Here is a 17,675-nt window from a genome sequence, read left to right on the forward strand (position 1 = left end):
AACCAATCGATGTGTCTCTCCCTCTCACTCTAAAAAATCAATGGAAAAGTCCTCGGGTGAGGATTGAAAAATAAATTTAAAAATAAAACATATTACTTGGGTATGTATGAGTCAGATGGTGGATCTGTTGCTCTAGGCCAGGCTTCTATGATCTTCCCTACGTTTGTTCATAAATTCGTGATCAGCTGGCAGGTCTAGGACAGCCTCCATGCTTCATTCCTATGCCTGGTGATAAAACTTGTGCATTTCCACCACATGCCATTGTCCACAGGTCATCGCATGTTCAAAGGACAGGTCACAGATTCCACTACTGAGGAGCTGCACATCGGTCTCGTGTGCTGTCTTCACTCCTCTAGTTGTAGGACTTCCATTCAGCCAGCTTTCAGGCGGTTCTGAATGATGGTTCTGTATTTCAGTTGTAATTTTGATGTGGTTGTGGAAGGCAGCGCGTGCAAGCCTGTATGCTGCCGTCTTGGTTCTCTGCTCGCACGCTTATTAAAAATTGACTTTAGAGGGAGGGAAAGAGAAACATCGATTGGTTGCCTTCAGTACGGACCCCAATCTGGGTATGCACCCTGTCTGGGAATCAAACCTGCCACCTTTTGCTGTACCGGACAACGTTCCCACCAACCGAGCCACAGGGCCAGGGCCACCCACACTGGAAAGCCCCATGTGGCCAGTGGCTGCCTACTGAGGGTGGCACACAACATTCCAGTACTTAGAGCAAAGGGCCTTTGCTATTATTTGAACACTCAGACCCTAATTGCCAAGGAATTATCTGTGATTCAGTGAATTTTCCTTCCTGTTCTGGCTCCTGTGGGACGTAGAACAGTTAATGATGCGAACTGGCCCCTCTGTGCAGCAGAGCCATGACTGAGGTGGCAATACCACAGGCCTCATCTCTTAGGGAGAAGCAACCACAGACTTGTCAAAATGTGCAGCTGCCACGGGAGTTAGAATACTCAGAACAAATTGCCCCAGGTGTTAAAATTAGGACGTCCCAGGTAAGCCTGTTTCATTCTAAGTACACTGCTCGAAAAGTCATGCATTTTTGAGCTGCATGAATACAATGTCAGCAGACAGATCTTTAAAACTATTAAGCACAGTCCTGGCCAGTTTGGCTCAGAGGATAGAGTGTTGGCCTGTGGACTGAAGGGTTTGGTTCCGGTCAAGGGCACATATCTCGGTTGCAGGCTTGATCCCTGGCCCTGGTTGGGGCACATGCAGGAGGCACCCAATCGATGTCTCTCTCACATTGATGTTTCTCTGTCTCTCCCTCTCCCACTCTCTCTAAAAATCAATGGGAAAATATCCTTGGGTGAGGATTAACAACAAAAACAAAAAACCCCGTTAAGCACCGGCAATCTAAAAATGTACTTCATAGACATCACTGAAAACTAAGGACTGACAAAAACACTGTTTTGTAGATTTATTTTCAAAGGGCACAGAAACTTAGACAATTTAAATACAAGTTTAAACAGAATTGCTCTGTTGATGTCAGCAATGATGCCAAAACTGGTTTTCTCTGCCAGACACTCGCCTCTATCTTCTTGGTGAAGAAAAGGGGTCTGGAAAAGACACAGTAAGTGCCACAATAAGTGCAGTATTTCTTTTGGTGTAGTTACCAACTTTACATGAAGATCTTTGAGGTGTTACATCCAGAGTACCTGAAGTTACAGGCACCAATGCTAGGCTTTATTTAACTAAAGTCTCACCACTTGATTATCCTAGAGCCCAGATAACAGCTACATTTATTTACTGACCGGCTTCTTTACCATCAAGCTTTGTATTAAGTGATTTGCATACACCACTGAATTTTACCTTCACAAAAATCCCAGGTAGGTCCTACCTTTATCCCCATTGGACATATGGGAAACTGGAGGCTCACACAGGCTAGATAGCCTGCATACAACCACCAGACTTCAGAGTGTGACTCCAGAGCCCGTCTTCTTGCCCATGAGGTCTCTTAACAGCCAACAGCTAAGGCCATCGCAACTTCTGGACAGCTAGGCCCGGCCTAGGCTGCTGTGGGAGGTAGCGGTCTCTGCTTCTTGGTTAATTTGTGTAGTATTTTCTATGAGACCGTGCTAGGAGGGCTTAAGTGCTCTCAACCCCCCTCGAGGATAAAGATTAGATCACTAAGGCTGATGCCTTGGAGCGGCAGATAACAACAGGGCCTGCATTTTATAACCAGTAAAACCTGTCAGGCATTTCCATTCTCCTTTTCTTCCTGAGTCTTACTTTATTGAAGAACCCCACAGAGATTAATACTATTGGAGAACATCATTCTATGTAAAATTATTTACCTGATACTTTATTCATATACATCCTTCTTATCTGCAATGTAATCTACAATTTCTTGTGGACACATCAATTTCTCCGCATCTATATCAGGAATTTCAAACCCTAAAAGTAAAATGTACAACATGCATGAGAGTAGAAAGAGCAAATCCTGTATTTATTTAATATATTTTTATTGATTTCAGAGACAGAGAGAGAGAAACACCAATGATGAGAATCATTGATTGGCTGCCTCCTCGCATGCCCCCCACTGGGGATCAAGCCTGCAACCCGGGCATGTGCCCCCCACAGGGAACTGAACCGTGACTTCCTGGTTCATAGGCTGACATTCAACCACTGAGCTATGGCTGCCGGGCCAAAAGCAAATCCTTTACACATGAAAGCACCAATACCTCCATAACACCCTCAAGTATATCAAGTTGCCAGCAACCCTGAGTCCATTCAAGTTGTGACCCAGTTATGTCTAGACAATGAGTATACTGTATTGGGTAAAATGGTTGGTTCTTTTAAAAAAGATATAATTCACATAATAGAAAAGTCACCCATTGAAAAGTGTAAAATTCAACGGTTTTTAGCATCGTCTCAAGGCTGTGTAACCATCACCATTATCCAATTTTAGAATATTTCATTCCCCCTAAGAAATTCCATCCTACCCTCCCTCAACAGACACGCCTCTCGTTGGCAGAATCTGTGAGGAGCCCACTGAGCTCTGCTCTGTGGGAGGCACACAAATCCCGTGGCTTCTATTCGGGCAGTTCATCCCCCAAATTAGTTGTGGAACCTTGAATGGTCTCACTGCACAACTAACTGTCCCAAACCAGAATAACCCGGAGCATGCACAGGCGACACCGCAGGAAACCATGGCACAGGCGTGCGTGTGAGGGGGCCTACTGTTTCTACTTATGTATCGATTCAAATCCCAATTCAGACTCCTCACATTCTTTCACTTTAACCCACCCAAATCAAGAATCACTCTATGGGCTCTGGTCGGGTGTTCAGTGGTTAAGAGTGTCATCCCGAGCCCTGGCCCGTTTGGCTCGGTGGATAGAGTGTTGGCCTGTGGACTCAAGGGTCCCAGGTTCAATTCTGGTCAAGGGTACATGCCCGGGTTGCGGGCTCGATCCCCAGTAGGGGGCGTGAAGGAGGCAGCCAATCAATGATTCTCATCACTGTTTCTCTCTTCCTCTCCCTCTCTAAAAAATCAGTAAAAATCTAAAAAACAAAAAACAAAAACGTTTAAAAAAAGTGTCATTCCGCTACATCAAGGTTTAGGGTTACATCCCATCAGGGCACATACCAGAATCAAACAATAAATGAATAAATAAGTGGAACATCAAATTGATGTTTCCCTCCCTCTAAAATCACACACACGTCACAATATGGAGACCCACGATTCAGCCAGTGAGCGTTACCGAATTCGTCCTCCATGGCCATGATAATCTCCACTTGGTCCAAACTGTCTAAGCCCAGGTCTTTCATGAAATGGGAATTTACTGAGAGCTGCAAGAAGGGGACACCAAACACAAAATTCAGTCTGAGAGCTTATGCTTCACTAGATACCTGAGTGGTACAGTGCTAATCATGACACAGGCTATTTTTAACAGGGAGGAACCATAACTAACATACCTCTAACGTGTGCCGACATACACTTGGTGTGCTTTACATGTCAACTTTCTCAACCTGTTTTAAATTGGTTAACAATATATAAAAAGCTAACGATGAATTTCACTTTACATATTAAGATCTTTGTTCATTGCTCTGCACGACATTCGAGATTTGGTTTTTCTTGCTGCCTGATGAACAACTAAGACACTACACCTTAGAAGTGGCCTTCTAAGATGGTGTGTGTCACCACCTGCCCTTATTCAGACCTCCAGACCACCGGGAGGAGTCTTCAACGCCCACATCCAACCGCTGGCCTGGGGTCGTGGACAGCGTGGTGACCCGAGGGAGTAGTACTGTCCTGCACGTTTGAAAGTTAAGAGACTAGGTCTTAAAAGTCCTCGTCACAAGAAAAAAACTCTCTGCAACTGCATGATGATGAACGTTAACTAGACTTCTTGTGGTGATTAATTCATAATATATATAACAAATAACTGAAACTAATATGTTATGTGTCAGCTGTACCTCAAAAAACAAAAAAACCCTCCAAAACCACACTATCCTCACACAACAGATTCAATCATTAAAGAGGAAATTTCGTGTCGCTATGAGAAAAACTCCAAAGGTTCAGAAAGGTGCATAACCGTGTTTACAGTACACTTACCACTGTGTTCTTTTAAAAGGGTGGGAGATACAGACCACGCAGCACATACAACATACATGTGCGTGTGTTACTGCCCTGCACACACGCTCAGTATCTTTGGGAATCACTGCTGCCTCCCAGAGGGGAACGGGACTGAGCAGGGAGACTTTTTACTGCATGTCCGTCTGGACGCCTGCATTTTGTATCACGTGATTAAGTACGCATGTGAAGAAAAGAACATGTAAACCACACCCATTACCTTTTCTGGGTCAATCTTGTCATAGAGTTTCAAGACATAAAGAACGCGGTCCTTGATCCCCTCTAACGTCAGCGGGGGCGCGTCACTATACTGGCGGCACAGCTGTGTGACTCTGCCTGGCACCTAGGGCAAGGGCAGGAAGGAAACATTGAACCTAAAATGCCTCAAGTGCCCCGCTGGCGTGGCTCAATGGTTGAATGGTGACTTAGGAACCAGGTGGTCACTGTTCAATTCCTGATCAGGGCACAGGCCTGGGTTGCAGGCTCAGTCCCCAATGTGGGGCATGCAGGAGGCAGCTGATGAATGATTCTCTCACAATTGATGTTTCTCTCTCTCTCCTCCTCCCTTCCTCCCTGAAATCAATAAAAGTAGATTACAAAATAAAACGCCTCCCAGAAAATGCACTGGCCTGTATTGGGTATCTTCCACAAAGCACTTAGGGCTCTAGAGAACCCACCCATCTGATTCTAAGTGTGGCCCCCAGGCCGCACTGGGTCCCTGCTGGGTACTCTGATGCCCTGGGCCAGTGGTCGGCAAACTGCGGCTTGCGAGCCACATGCGGCTCTTTGGCCCCTTGAGTGTGGCTCTTCCACAAAGTACCAACTTCTGTGCATGGGCCACGAAGTTTCAATTGCACTGTACGTGTGCACCCGCACATGGTATTTTGTGGAAGAGCCACACTCAAGGGGCCAAAGAGCCGCATGTGGCTCGCGAGCTGCAGTTTGCCAACCACTGCCCTAGGCGGTCAGCAGCAGCAGCAGGCCTACCCCCACCCCCCAGAGCCAGGACTGGCTTTGGACATTGGTCCTGTTCAGTGAGACTGAAATCGTCCAAGGTCCGCAGAAGAGCCCAAGTCTTCTCCTGCATCTACAGCAGCCACTGCCAGTGAGTCCCTGCACCTCTAATGGGCACACCCGTCACAATAACCCGCAGGGAAAGGAGCTGCCACGCTGACCGGCCTCACGGTCCGGTATGTTCCCCTGCAGCCCCACCATGAGCCTTTGTGATCGCTGACAGGGCGGAGGACCGCCTCCATCTGCTGGTCACCTGTTCATGGTCACCTGGGTGCTAGGTCCGGACGGGACTCCTGCGTGTGCGAAGAGCGCCAGCTCCCCCGTCGGCGGGTGTAAGGCTGTGGCAGGCACAGTGCAGAGCAAAACAAAACAGGCGGGTAGTTCTGCTGGCTGTGGAAGTCCCTAATCTGAACTGGTTTGTTCACCTTCTAAAACTGATCTTCATACTGCGGTTTGGAGTTCTTGGGGCGTTTCCCATAGGAAATAGGTTTTGCTTGTTGGGGCTCAGGTGCCTGAGACAAAGGGCCATGAAAAATTGTGATAAAAAACACCACCAAGTGAACCAAACCAGCACACACTCTGTATGGGCACTTATCAGTCAACCAAACAGAAGAACCCAGGCACTAGAATGAGGTCTCATCGGCGAGCCGTTTTATAAGGATCCTAGAGTACTTCCGGGTGCTGTCGGAGCCCTGCTCTTTTTGTCTGAATCCATCTCCCTCCCTTTCCAATGACAGCACGGATTAAGGTGTCTGATGTGGCAATGTCACCAGGCCTTAACGACGAGAAGAGGTTTCTGCAGCAGAAAGGAGTAAAGAAAGAGGGAGGAGGAATGAGCGAACAGAGGTAATGACAGACAAGACCTTGAGGAAGGACTAGTGGAGGCTTTGTCCGTGCAGATCAAGGCGTGGTGGGAGGTGGGATTACTGCTGAGTTAAGGGACAGAGAAAGGGGGGTTTGTACACAGATCCCCGTGTGGCCCACTAGGGGTCAGCACTGTCCTGACAGCAGGGCAAGTGCCTGCAGAGGCCAGCAGGGCACTGTGTGATTAAATGAAGTTAAAGTGGCCGCATGCCAATGCCAAGTGGGCTCAGCAGAGGCAGGTGGGCAAGAGCTCAGGCCCTGGAATGAGACTGCACTAGCTCGCTCTTACTAACCTTTTTTTAAAAAATGTTTTTATTGATTTTTTTAGAGAGAAAAAGGAGAGAGAGATGAAAACATCTATGAGAGAGAAACAACATCAATTAGCTGCTGCTTGTATGCCTCCTACTGGGGATTCAGCCTGCAACTCCAGGCATGTGCCCTGACCGGGAATCAAACCAGTGACCTCTTGGTTCATGGATTGATGTTCAACCACTGAGCCACACTGGCCGGGCATTACTAATCTTTCTGTGCCTCAGTTTTCTTACCTGTAAGATGGGATAAACAACATGCCAAGCTCACAGGACTGTTGGGAGGCATCAGTGAGACGATGCCGGGCACGCACACAGGGAGTGTGCTCTGCAGGGCGCCCACAGGACCGGGTGATGCCGCTGCCCTGCCAGTGTGAGGCTCTGGGTGGTAGCCTACAGCACCGCTCCTGTTTCCTCCCATGCCTCCCCTTTGGTTATTTCTTATCAGGTCAGACTATAGTGCTGCCACAGCACTGCCCTCCCTCACATCAATTCTTCTAGTTCTCACACACTAGGAGATACACAGTACTATCACCCACCTCCTGGAGGGCTTACTGCTCCTGCTTGCTGGGTCTCCACTGTTTAAAACAAAAGAGACACGTGTTGTTTCTGATGTTAACTGTTCTTCCTCAAGATGTACTCTTAACAATTCTATTTAACAGAAACTTTCTCCCACAGCCATCAGAGAAGGCACTGTTTGCAGGAATGAGGGACTACCCTCTGGAACAGTAGAAATTACCGAGCCTGGTTAGTTCCCATCAGAACCCATCTTCTCTCCACTGGGGCCCAGCTCTGAGGGAAACTCCAAAGGAGCCGACGGAGGCGGCTTTGAAGGCCATCTGCCAACTGCCCGCACAATTCCGGCCGGCAGCACACATCCCAGAGCCCAGTTTGGAAACGAACTCCTCACCCTCTGTCTGCAAAATGCCTGCTCACAGACCAGGCCAGTCTCCACTCTTCCCACCGTCCACTGTATTTACTCACTTGGTCACCCCACATGGCTGGCTGGGGGGGTCTCACTCATCCCTGCAACAAACCTTTTTAATGTTCACTCCCTGACCTAGACAGAGAACACCCACACTCCTCAGGGCCCTACGGCGCCTTCACAACATGCCTGCCGTCTCCCACCTCAGCTGAGGCCTCTCCCTGCAGGCAGCCTGGGGGCAGCCTTAAGGGTGCAATAGGCTCTTCCTCAGCCCCACATGCCCTGCATCCTGCCTTGGAGACCATGCTCACTGGGGTTTAGTCCTCCTGGCGTCTGCACTGTACACACACCTGTCCTCACATGTGGCAATGCTTTCCCTTTATTTACATGACTCAGCCGCCTGCAAGCTCTACCTGGTGTGCTGTGTGTGCACTGTGCTATGGGCTGGAATGACCACGATAAAGACATGACCTCGATTTTCAGAGAAGCATCCACACAGATCATCTCAGCTGTAATAAAAATGAGACGAGCTCTGGCCGGTGTGGCTCAGTTGGCTGAGTGTCATCCTGTGCACCAAAAAGTTGCTGGTTCGATGCCCGGTCAGGGCACATGCTCAGGTGTGGGTTCCACCCCAGGTCGGGGTTCATGTGGGAGGCACCGAGTGTTTCTCTCTCACATCAATGATTCTCTCTCCCTCTCTAAAAATCAATAAAAAACATTAAAAACAAAGAGACAAGAGCCACAGCAAAGGTACCGATAGGCTGCTTCAGTAACAAAAGTTGTCATTCACTGAGGAAGGGAAGGGACTTGGAGTTAAAAGGACAGGAGATTATTCAAGGAGGGAAGGACAGGCCAAGGAAAGGAAAGGAGGCATGAAAACGTGGTGTGCCTGTGAGAGGAACTGGTTCAAACTGCTGGCGACCTAGGGGAAGGTGGCAGACCAGCGCAGGCCCTGGTGTGAGGCAGGGGCCAGGGCCGCAGAGCCTCGAGTGAGACAGAATAGGTTTGTCTCACTGGGGGATGAAAATGCGGCCAGACCACAGTCCTGAGCCCATCACCGTCACCCATGTCATGTGGCTCTGGTACTAAGAACAGGCAGGTTGTCCCTGCACCAGGCTTTGTCTTCGTGTGGGTACCGCAGCCCCCAGAAGTCCCTGGAAATGCTTTGTGCTCTGGCTGCGAGTGTAGATCCAGAGCCTGCCGGGGTCAAATGTCGGACCTGTGGGCTCCATTTTAGACTACCACCCTTGTTCTCCGACCTTCTACTTCTAAGTCTTATCTTTTTACACCCAGGAAAGCGGCTTTAGCGCCTTTTTTTTAAGGGAAAAAGGATATTGTGAGTAGCTGGTTGCTCTGAGATCAGCAGTGGATGAATTTTGAGGAGGGAAAACAGCAGGGGATGGGTGGAAGGAGCAGCCATCCAGACGGGATGGACACACAATGGAGGTGGGGCTTGGGGTGACTGGTCATAACAGAAACCAAGAGACAGCCCAGAGAGAGCGTGCGGTAAGAGCGCTGGAGTTCACCAACATGTAAGGTTCAGGCGAGGCAGACAGTGTCCGCTGGGAGAAGAGCGAAGGGCCGGCCAGGGGAAACAGCCTGGGGCGATGGGGAGAGGGATGAGCTGGCAGGTTTAACACAGGGCTGCCGAGTATCCAGTGAGGACCTGAACTAATGTCTTTCTTAGGCGCCACCTCACAGCCCTGACCGGCTGGCATAGGCCTGCAGGCACAGCTGTCCCTCGGCACCTCTGCATGAACATGAACCATTACTCTCCACCTCAACCCACAAAGAATAAGGTGCTTGAATGGGAGCACGTAGTCAAAACCACTTGTACATATAAACAAAACAGTTCCTCTGCGTACATGTAAACCAAGCACAGGTAACCGAACATCTTAAAGGCCCGGCCCAGCCGGCCGGTGTGCTCAGTGGTTAGAGCGCCAGCCTGCGCGTCGGAGGGTCAAGGGCACATACATGGGTTGCAGGTTTGATCCCTGGTCCTGGTTGGGGTGCATGTGGGAGGCAACCAATCAATGTGTCCCTCTCACACTGATATTTCTCTGTCTCTCCCTCCTTTCTGCTTCTCAGCCCTTTCCCAGGATCCATATGTAGGCGACCTACACGCACCATCACGCGAGTGTCAGCGCTCTAAGGACAGGGGCAATCGCTTTGCTCTGGGCAGACTGAAGTCAGCTCAGGAACACACTCAGCCCCTCCACATCCCGCTCTCACCCCTTAATTTAACTCCCAGTTCAGGCAATGGGACAATGTCCTGTGAATAAGCTGCTAGTGTCAGTAAATCTCAACCCTGGCTGCACAGAATGATCCCTTGCCTCAGGCGCCCAAGCCTATGAATTCCGACTGATTTGGCCCCGGGCAGCCTTAGGTGTTATCCTGACATCTTGGTCAAGGTTGGAAGCACCGTTACGGCGAGGTCTGGGGCTCAACACGGGGCTTCCAGCCTGACCTTGGGAGTCTCTCCACCGACAGACAATGGTTTTGAACCTTGTGCGCTTCAGGCACCGGGGCGCTCGAGCAAAAACCCGTGCAGGGCCTCCTCCCAAAGGGAAGTCAGACCTGGGGGTGGAGGGCGCGAGGGACCTCACCCTAGAGGTGCCATCACATAAACGCTAGATGCTCCCTGCTCCCCACCTTGTTTCCAGGAGGCCCAGGACCTGGCCGGGGCCAGAGGGACAATCCCGGAGAGCGGCCCTGGGCGGCTGTCGGGCATCGTGGCTCCCCTCCGCTCCCGCGCCTTGGACCCCCCCTCCCCCGAGAAGCTGCCGAGCGCCGCCCCCCAGCTCCGCCGGCCGGTCCTCCCTACGCCCAGGCCGCTCCACAGGCAGCGGCGGCGAGGACCCCCGTCCCACGTCCCCCTAAGGGCGGCGACATTCGAACCCAGGGCTGCCACGAGGTCGCACGGCCTCCCGCAGGGTCACCCGAGCACCGTCCGCCAGGGGCGCTGGGAGCGGGGAGCCAGCCAGATGCCCGGCCCCGCTAGGCGAGCGCGGCCCCGCCGCCCGGGCCCCAACCCCACCCCCGCCCCGGGCCCGGTCCTGACCCCTGCCCGAGCCCGGCAAAGTCACCGCGAGTCACCTGCGCGAGCGCCGAGCCCGGAGCCCGGGGCCTCGACTGGGTCTCCGCGGGGCGCAGCGTGGTGCTGAGCGGCCGGGCGGCGGCCAGCGCGGGAAGCCGGGGCAGCGACGCCAAGGCCGCGGGCAGGCGGCGGACACAGGAGGAAAGGACACGAGCCGCCATGGCTACGCCGACCCAGCTTGCACTGCGCTGCGCCCGCGGGTCTAGTTCCCCCTCCGGTTGGGCGCGGGCGACGCACAGAGCGGCGCTGCAGAGCCCCACCCGGCGGTGGCGGCCCCTGGCGGCTCCTGGCGGCACTGCACCCTGGGGCGCCGGCCCAGACATTCCAGCCCGAGGCAGGGCCGGGACTACAGCCAGGGTCCCTGAGCACAATCATTGACACAGGAAGGAACTTACTTCCACCTACTCTCTGTTAAGTTCCGAAACACATTTATTTAAAAGTTTTGATGCCGCGATTCTTCCATAGAAATTACAACTATTTAATATCTCAAAACAGTATAAAATAAGAATGTGAAAATGAGTCGTTTTAAATATGTAAGACTAATAAGTGTGGGAATTACAATAAAAATCATATACATGTTAAACAATGTATAAATAATATAGTTCACAAAAGTGGGTTCATGGAGGAAGTTTATGCTAATTTGCTCACATTTCTTAGCAGGGATTTCAAAGATACTGAAATCCAAACGTAAAACACTAACTGTGGATCCTGCCTGGACGAACAATCTAACAATTTTACATGTCTCTTTTATTTTTATTAAATTTAAGTAAAATAGCCTTGGCCAGGGTGGCTCAGTTGGTTGGAGTGTGGTCCCATGCACCAGAAAGTGGTGGGTTGATTCCCATCAGGGTACATACCAGGGTTTGGGTTTGGATCCCTGGTCAGGGAGGCAACTGATTGATGTTTCTCTCTCTCTTTCTCTCTCACCTGTGGGAGGCAACTGATTGATGTTTCTCTCTCTCTCTCTCTCTCTCTCTCTCTCTCTCTCTCTCTCTCTCTCAGCATGTCCTTGGCTAAGGATTTTTAAAAAAAAACAGGAATCCTGGCCAGGTGGCTCAGTTGGTTGGGAACTGTCCCATGGACCAAATTCCTGTCAGGGCACATGCCCAGGTTGAAGACTCAATCCCTGATAGGGGTGTACAGGAGGCAGCTGATCAATTTTTTAAAATATGTTTATTGATTATATATAGAGAGAGGAAGCAAGAGGGATAGAGACAGAGAGAAACATCAATGACAGAGATACATTGGTCGGCTGCCTCCTGCACATCCCTACTGGGGGTTAAACCTGAAACCTGGGCATGTGCCCTAACCAGCAATTGAACCAGTGAACTTTTGGTTCATAGGTTGACACTCAATTGCTGAGCTACACTGGCCAGGCTGATCAATGATACACTCCCACATCGATGTTTCTCTCTCTCCCTTCCTCTCTTCTTAAAAATCAGTAAAAATATATAAAAAAAGAATGCATAATATGATCCCACTGTTGTAAAATATTTCTATTTATGTGTTCATTAAAAAACGGAGTAGCTGCGATGTGCTAGTTGTGGAGGTTACAGCACTGAGCAAGGCAGACAGGCAGTCTATTCCCATGGAGTTTACATTCCAGTGGGAAGATGGACAATAAACAATAACAATCCTCCTCCCCCACCCCCCCCCCCCCAAACAAACAACTCCAGGAAGCTGTGATGAACACAAGGAAGAACAGTAAATGGGGAGGGGAATAGTGAGGGCGTACAGGAGGTGTGTGACTTTAGGTAGGGTGGTCCCTGAAGGCCTTTCTTAGGAGGTATATTTGATTTAACCAACCAGGAGGAAAACAACCTCAGGAACCATCATGCTGTTGGTGATGCCAATCAGAGTTCTATGGCAGTGCTAGCAATCGATGCCAGGCTTCTCCTGCGCCCTGACTCAATCACCTCCATCCCACTGCTTATTATGCAATTGGAAGAGCAATTGTAACACCCCTTTGGAATGGTCAGTGACTAAATGGCAAGCTCCATTTTGAGTGGCAGCCTCCCATTTCTGCAGAAAACTGATTGGCACCAAAAACCAGAATGGAGACCAAGGACCAGGGCCCATAAGGTCTGTGCAAATCACCAGCGACGCACCAGCCTCGGATCATGCCTTCCAGGCCACACTTTGGGCCAAACGCATGGGCCAGACCCGTGATGGTGACGTGTAGCATTAACACGAGGAAAACTCAGAGAGAGCCTGATGGCTTACTCAGTTGAGACCCTTTCATCCCATGACTCATTTATATTTGTGTTCCATCGAATCCTTCGGTCAAACAATAAATCACCTCTTATTTAAATGATGTATTTTGGGAGAGCTACTCCTCCTTCAGCAAAGAGAAAATGTCAGCCCACATGATCTGTAGGTAAAAGGTTCAATATTAAGATGGAGATCAAGTCCTTACAGCTGGGAAGATTTAAGAGAGGACACTGGTGCTTCTCGGTGGCGCTCCCATCAAAGGATATATAAGCATAAACTGTCAACTTCCTGCACACGTCACCCAGCAGTTATCCCTCCCTCCTTCCAGCCCATTTGCATATTGTCTCAGCCCCTTCTGTTCCCTTGGGACCATGTACCTCAGTTATCTCTTCCCCCCGACATCTTCTTTCTCACTTTTCGTTCTTCTCTCCTCTGAGCCCATAAACATGCCAGTGTCTCCTGGCCTGAAAACAAGGCCACAGGTACCACACCAAAGGAGAGTACATTCTAAGCCAATAAACTGCAGGATGCGCACCTAACAGACCTCACTAAAAATGGGGCATTAGGTAGGGAAAGAAACTTCAAGATCAGCACGCTGCCAGCCCAGACTGTAGCGAGCTCTCACAGCCAGACGGGGTGGCCAGTGTGCCCCAACCCCAAAGCAGCAAAGTTTCAAAGTAATACAAAATTTTAAAAGTTTTGTACATAAACTATTCAAGATTTCTCCAGCACCAACTGGTACAAAGCACAATGAGATGGCACTTTTAGAGATGGCAGCTTCAGACCCAGAGGAGGGTAATGAGATGAGTTTCATTTGGCTAAGTCAGTGGCAAAAACATAATTTCCTTTCTTTCAAGGAGGCAGGAGAGCAAGTAACTGGTCACTTCAACGTAAGTGGCACATTATTCATTTTGTGAACCATTGGGGAAAGGGTAGAGATGGAACAAGAATTTGGTCTCTGACAGAGAGGTCTCACCATTTTAATTTGGTCAATTCTGGTGAAAAAAATGAATTGCCTAAAGATGCCTTAAAAGCTGAAACCTAAACATCACTTTATTTGGGAGGGGGGTTAATTCCTCCTGGAATCACCTTTTCGATTTGGCTAGTACTCCGCACAAAGCAATGATTCCCCATAGTGGAGTCGTTCTCTGGGCTCTATGTGGATCCCAGTAAGGCAGGCCACACCTTTTTCCCTCCTCTATGGAGAGGGCAATATGGATTAAGCTGAAAAATTACCTCCTACAAGTGAGAAAGGGATCAGACTGCTGCTTGAGAACTGTGGAATTATTTGGAATGTTTTACAAATGGTTGCCACATCAACAACAAAAAAGGTAATTACAAAATGTGTACATCACAACATGCTTCTAAAGACACTGCATTGTGCTCACATTCCCTTAAATGTTGTTCCCAAAGGTGCTCAGCCTCTAGCCCTATCAAAATCTCTGGGGGAGGCAGAGACAATTTGGTGAAAAAGACACGGGTGGGGGGGTGGGAGGCAGTGAAAGGAGAAAGCAGCCTTCCAGTTAAAGGTCAGCCCTCAGTTTAAAGGTCAGCTTCAAGCAGGCTGGCCTCAGGCGGAGTCAGGGTCAGAGGGAGGAGCGGCGGCAGGGTAGGACGGGTGGCTGTACATCTCATTCAGGTCCAGCAGAGTCAGGTCCAGCCTCCTTTGTGTACAGGGGTGTTCCTCTTTGGTGCATTTCAGTTTATCTTCCGAATCATCAGTTGTCTTTTCCAGCTTGGCCACCGATCTCACAGCAAACTCAGCACGGGTCTCTGCCTCCGTGAGTTGATCAGTAAGAATCTTTATCTCTTCCTCATATTTGTCTTCTTTCTGAGGGTACTTTTCTTCAGCAGCACTCAGACGCTTCAGGCTCTGGCCCATCATTCTCATCTGCTCATCCATCTCTCCGCAACGGGACTCTGCCAGCTCAGCTCGCCTCTGTGCGTTCCCAGTCTCCCTCAGTAATCACCAGCTTACGAGCCACTTCTTCATACTCTCTATCTGCCTCTTCTGCAACGTGCTGAGCTTCTTTGAGTTGGGTTTCCTGGAGTTCCAGCTTTTCTTCATCTTTTGAAGCTCGGTTTTCAGTAACCTTCATACCTCTCTCGCTCTCACTGGCAGCTTTCTCAGCTTCCTCCAGCTTTTGCAGGGCAGTGGCCAGGCGCTCCTGAGCACGGTCCAGCCCCTCTTCAACCACTTCAGCCTCAGCCTGTTCCCGAGCCCGCCTTTCTCCCTCCACTTCCCGCTGGAGGCGCTCGGGCTCGGCCCTCTCTTCGGCACCATCGGCTGCGGCTGCGGCTGCGGCACCTGGATCTTGCGTTTCACCGTCTCAATGGTGGAGATCCCAGCCATGGTGCCCACCCAGCTCCTGCTTGTGTTTGGTTTCCTGCCTCCTTCCGTGTGTTAAATTTTTTGAATTACAATGCAGAGAGTTGTACAGCAGCCGAAAGGCATTGGACCTCCAGTGCAATAGTCTCCGCCAGGGTAGCCCGGTGGAAGGATGCACAAACCGGACAAGAGTTTTACCAGATCTAGTAATGATGTGGGGCAGAGGTTGTGTTTGTGTCTTTCCAGAAGGAGCAGTGCAGCCAACTTGGGTACCAGAGCATTATGTGCGTCACCACAGTGGACCCAGAGAAGGTCCTTGTCCCTTCGTTCAAAAGACTGAGAGTTGCTCCGATGACAGCAAAGCGGAAAAAAGAAGAAAAGGAAGGCTACGCAACGGACTGAAATGCCAACATGGGGTCAGCTGAAGAAGTTAACAACTGAGGCCCAGCAGATGGTAGAAAAGCAAGGAGTGTAAGCTACTCCCTCAATCATGTGTCTGGCTATGCTAGCATTGGTTAGCTGCCAGTCTTCTGCAAAGTCTTGCGCAGCCAAGTCCGAAGACTCTGAGTAAATCAGCAAAAGAAACTTTCATTTAGTAGAAAATGTTACTGTCGTGTGATTTCTCTCATTGCTGTGTTGCATTGGCATTGTTTTGTTCTTGATGTTCAAGTTTTAAAATGTTAACAGGTCTGTAGTTTGGGTTTTGCATTGGCATTGTTTTGTTATTGTTTTAATAGCCAGAGTTTTGTTCTTGATGTTTAAGTTTTACTTTCATTATGGTAGCTTAAAAATAAAAAAAGGGTGAGATGTAAGAAGTGGCTATAGGGTTAAGCCTAGACTGACCTGTGGGCAGAGCCACAAAGAAGTCCCAGCTTGGAGGGCACAGCCGTCTGAGCATAATTAGGCTTGACCTTATGACCTTATGACACTCCCTAGATCCTATCTGGGAAGCTAATGGGCTGAGGGAGATGCAGCAAGTGCTGCCAAAACAAGTGAAACTCACAAGAACATTGCAACTATGGTAACCAGTACCTTGTTTACCTCTGGCTATAAAATAAAGGCTCAGCTTGCAGTCTGGGTCCCTCTCTGTAGCCTTAGCCAGGCACAGGAGATCCACCTAGACCCAGCTTATTCTCTGTCTTTTCTACATCCTTTGCCGCCCGCTCTCAGGCTCACGGAACCCTTGGCTGAGCTGGCCCGGCACAAAAAGTCAAGCCCTTGGAGACAGGTTCAGGGATTAGCCTGGGACTAGCTACTGCTGCCCCGGTTCCCCTGGTTGTAAGTTTCATGGGGACCCTTAGAGCTCAGGGAGAAGAAGCCGCCTGAGAAAGACAAGGGCAAGAAAGGTGTGGGCATGCTCCCGGGAGGGAGAGCATACAAAATAAATATTTATTAACACTTGAAGCTTTATGTACACTTTTAAAAGCAAATGCACAAATGGAGGAATTACAAAAATTAACCTGAAGTCCTTCCCCCAATGTATAAATGAACATTAAAGATCAGTAGGGCCATCACCATCAGAATAAAATGTCTAAGAGAATACAATTACTTTAAATGCCATTCTGATACTTCCCTTATCGCTACAACTCCAAAGAATACAAGGAGGCGAAATATATCCAGAACATCGTGTTTTTACCTTACCCTAACTTATTAAATATACAAATATGTTTCCGTCTTTTTGTCCAGCAAGCAAATGAGAATCTGTACCTGACCATTTAACGAAAGACCAGTTCTGGTCAGAGATGGGTGGAAGAAGAGCAGTGCAATGACCGAGAAGTAAGTCCCAAATGGCAATTGTTCCAGAAGTCAATACCGCTGCTGCGAAATGATCCTTCACATCACCTTCCAGGAACCTAACATGGAGCAGAAAAGAAACGATTCAAACCATATTATATACTACAGGCCTGTGCACGAAATTAGTGCATACGGAGAGTCCCTAGGCCTGGCTGGCTATCAGGACCGATCTGTGGGATCTGTGGGGCAACTGGTGGGGCGATCGGGGGACCCCTGCTGGCACCCACCTTGGCCGACCTGGTGCCACCTGCTCACTGGCCCTGTCCCCCGCTGCCTCCCTCTGCGGGGTGACCAGGGAGCCCCCGCTGGCAACTGCCTTGGCTATCCTAGGGCCTGCGGGCTGGGGGCGGCTCCTGCATTGAGTGTCTGCCCCCTGGTGGTCAGTGCGCATCATAGCGACCCACTGTTCTGTTGTTCGGTCGATTGGCTTTTATTATATAGGATATTTACACATATGTATTTTAAAGAGGCCAAAACCATCCTCCCCAAAGCAACAAGAACAAAAATACCTGGAAATAGGAATGCTTCTCTTTGCAGTATGGGACATG

At 49.6% G+C, this 17,675-nt stretch overlaps 2 protein-coding genes and 1 pseudogene across 7 annotated transcripts in view; all 3 read right to left on the reverse strand.

Annotated features, from left to right (window-relative positions):
• Nucleotides 1-1,417: 1,417 nt before the first annotated feature.
• Nucleotides 1,418-11,001, reverse strand: NDUFAB1 (NADH:ubiquinone oxidoreductase subunit AB1). 2 transcript variants are annotated; one of them, XM_059692088.1, is made up of 5 exons: nucleotides 10,793-11,001; nucleotides 4,806-4,928; nucleotides 3,714-3,801; nucleotides 2,307-2,406; nucleotides 1,418-1,667 (listed from the first exon to the last, which is right to left on the reverse strand). In XM_059692088.1, the coding sequence occupies exons 1-4, from the start codon at nucleotides 10,952-10,954 to the stop codon at nucleotides 2,315-2,317; spliced, it is 465 nt and encodes a 154-aa protein (XP_059548071.1). In that variant the 5' UTR covers nucleotides 10,955-11,001; the 3' UTR covers nucleotides 1,418-1,667; nucleotides 2,307-2,314. The 2 variants fall into 2 exon arrangements, with proteins under 2 accessions (XP_059548071.1, XP_059548070.1); XM_059692087.1 differs by having other exon boundaries at nucleotides 1,418-1,568; nucleotides 10,793-10,999.
• Nucleotides 11,002-14,056: 3,055 nt separating this feature from the next.
• Nucleotides 14,057-16,154, reverse strand: LOC132232664 (tropomyosin alpha-3 chain-like; annotated as a pseudogene).
• Nucleotides 16,155-16,680: 526 nt separating this feature from the next.
• Nucleotides 16,681-17,675, reverse strand: part of PALB2 (partner and localizer of BRCA2) — a 28,966-nt gene continuing 27,971 nt past the window's right edge. For 3 of the 5 annotated variants that reach the window (XM_059692094.1, XM_059692090.1, XM_059692089.1), the window contains one exon: nucleotides 16,681-17,186. In XM_059692094.1, the coding sequence (XP_059548077.1) occupies nucleotides 16,976-17,186 (211 nt within the window). In that variant the 3' untranslated portion in view covers nucleotides 16,681-16,975. The remainder of the gene's footprint in view (nucleotides 17,187-17,675) is intronic. The other 2 variants (XM_059692092.1, XM_059692091.1) reach the window with 1 other exon arrangement.

The sequence above is a fragment of the Myotis daubentonii genome, chromosome 4 (genome assembly GCF_963259705.1).
Source record: "Myotis daubentonii chromosome 4, mMyoDau2.1, whole genome shotgun sequence".
Classification (NCBI taxonomy): domain Eukaryota; kingdom Metazoa; phylum Chordata; class Mammalia; order Chiroptera; family Vespertilionidae; genus Myotis; species Myotis daubentonii.

What these genes read in the sequence shown, in the direction of transcription:
- NDUFAB1 (XM_059692088.1), bottom strand. Translation starts at nt 10,954, where the DNA reads ATGGCGGCTCGTGTCCTTTCCTCCTGTGTCCGCCGCCTGCCCGCGGCC. An exon ending in ACAAGATTGACCCAGAAAAG is followed by an intron (nt 3,802 to 4,805) that starts GTAATGGGTGTG and finishes CCCTTCTTGCAG; the next exon opens with CTCTCAGTAAATTCCCATTT. An exon ending in GGCCATGGAGGACGAATTCG is followed by an intron (nt 2,407 to 3,713) that starts GTAACGCTCACT and finishes TTTTACTTTTAG; the next exon opens with GGTTTGAAATTCCTGATATA.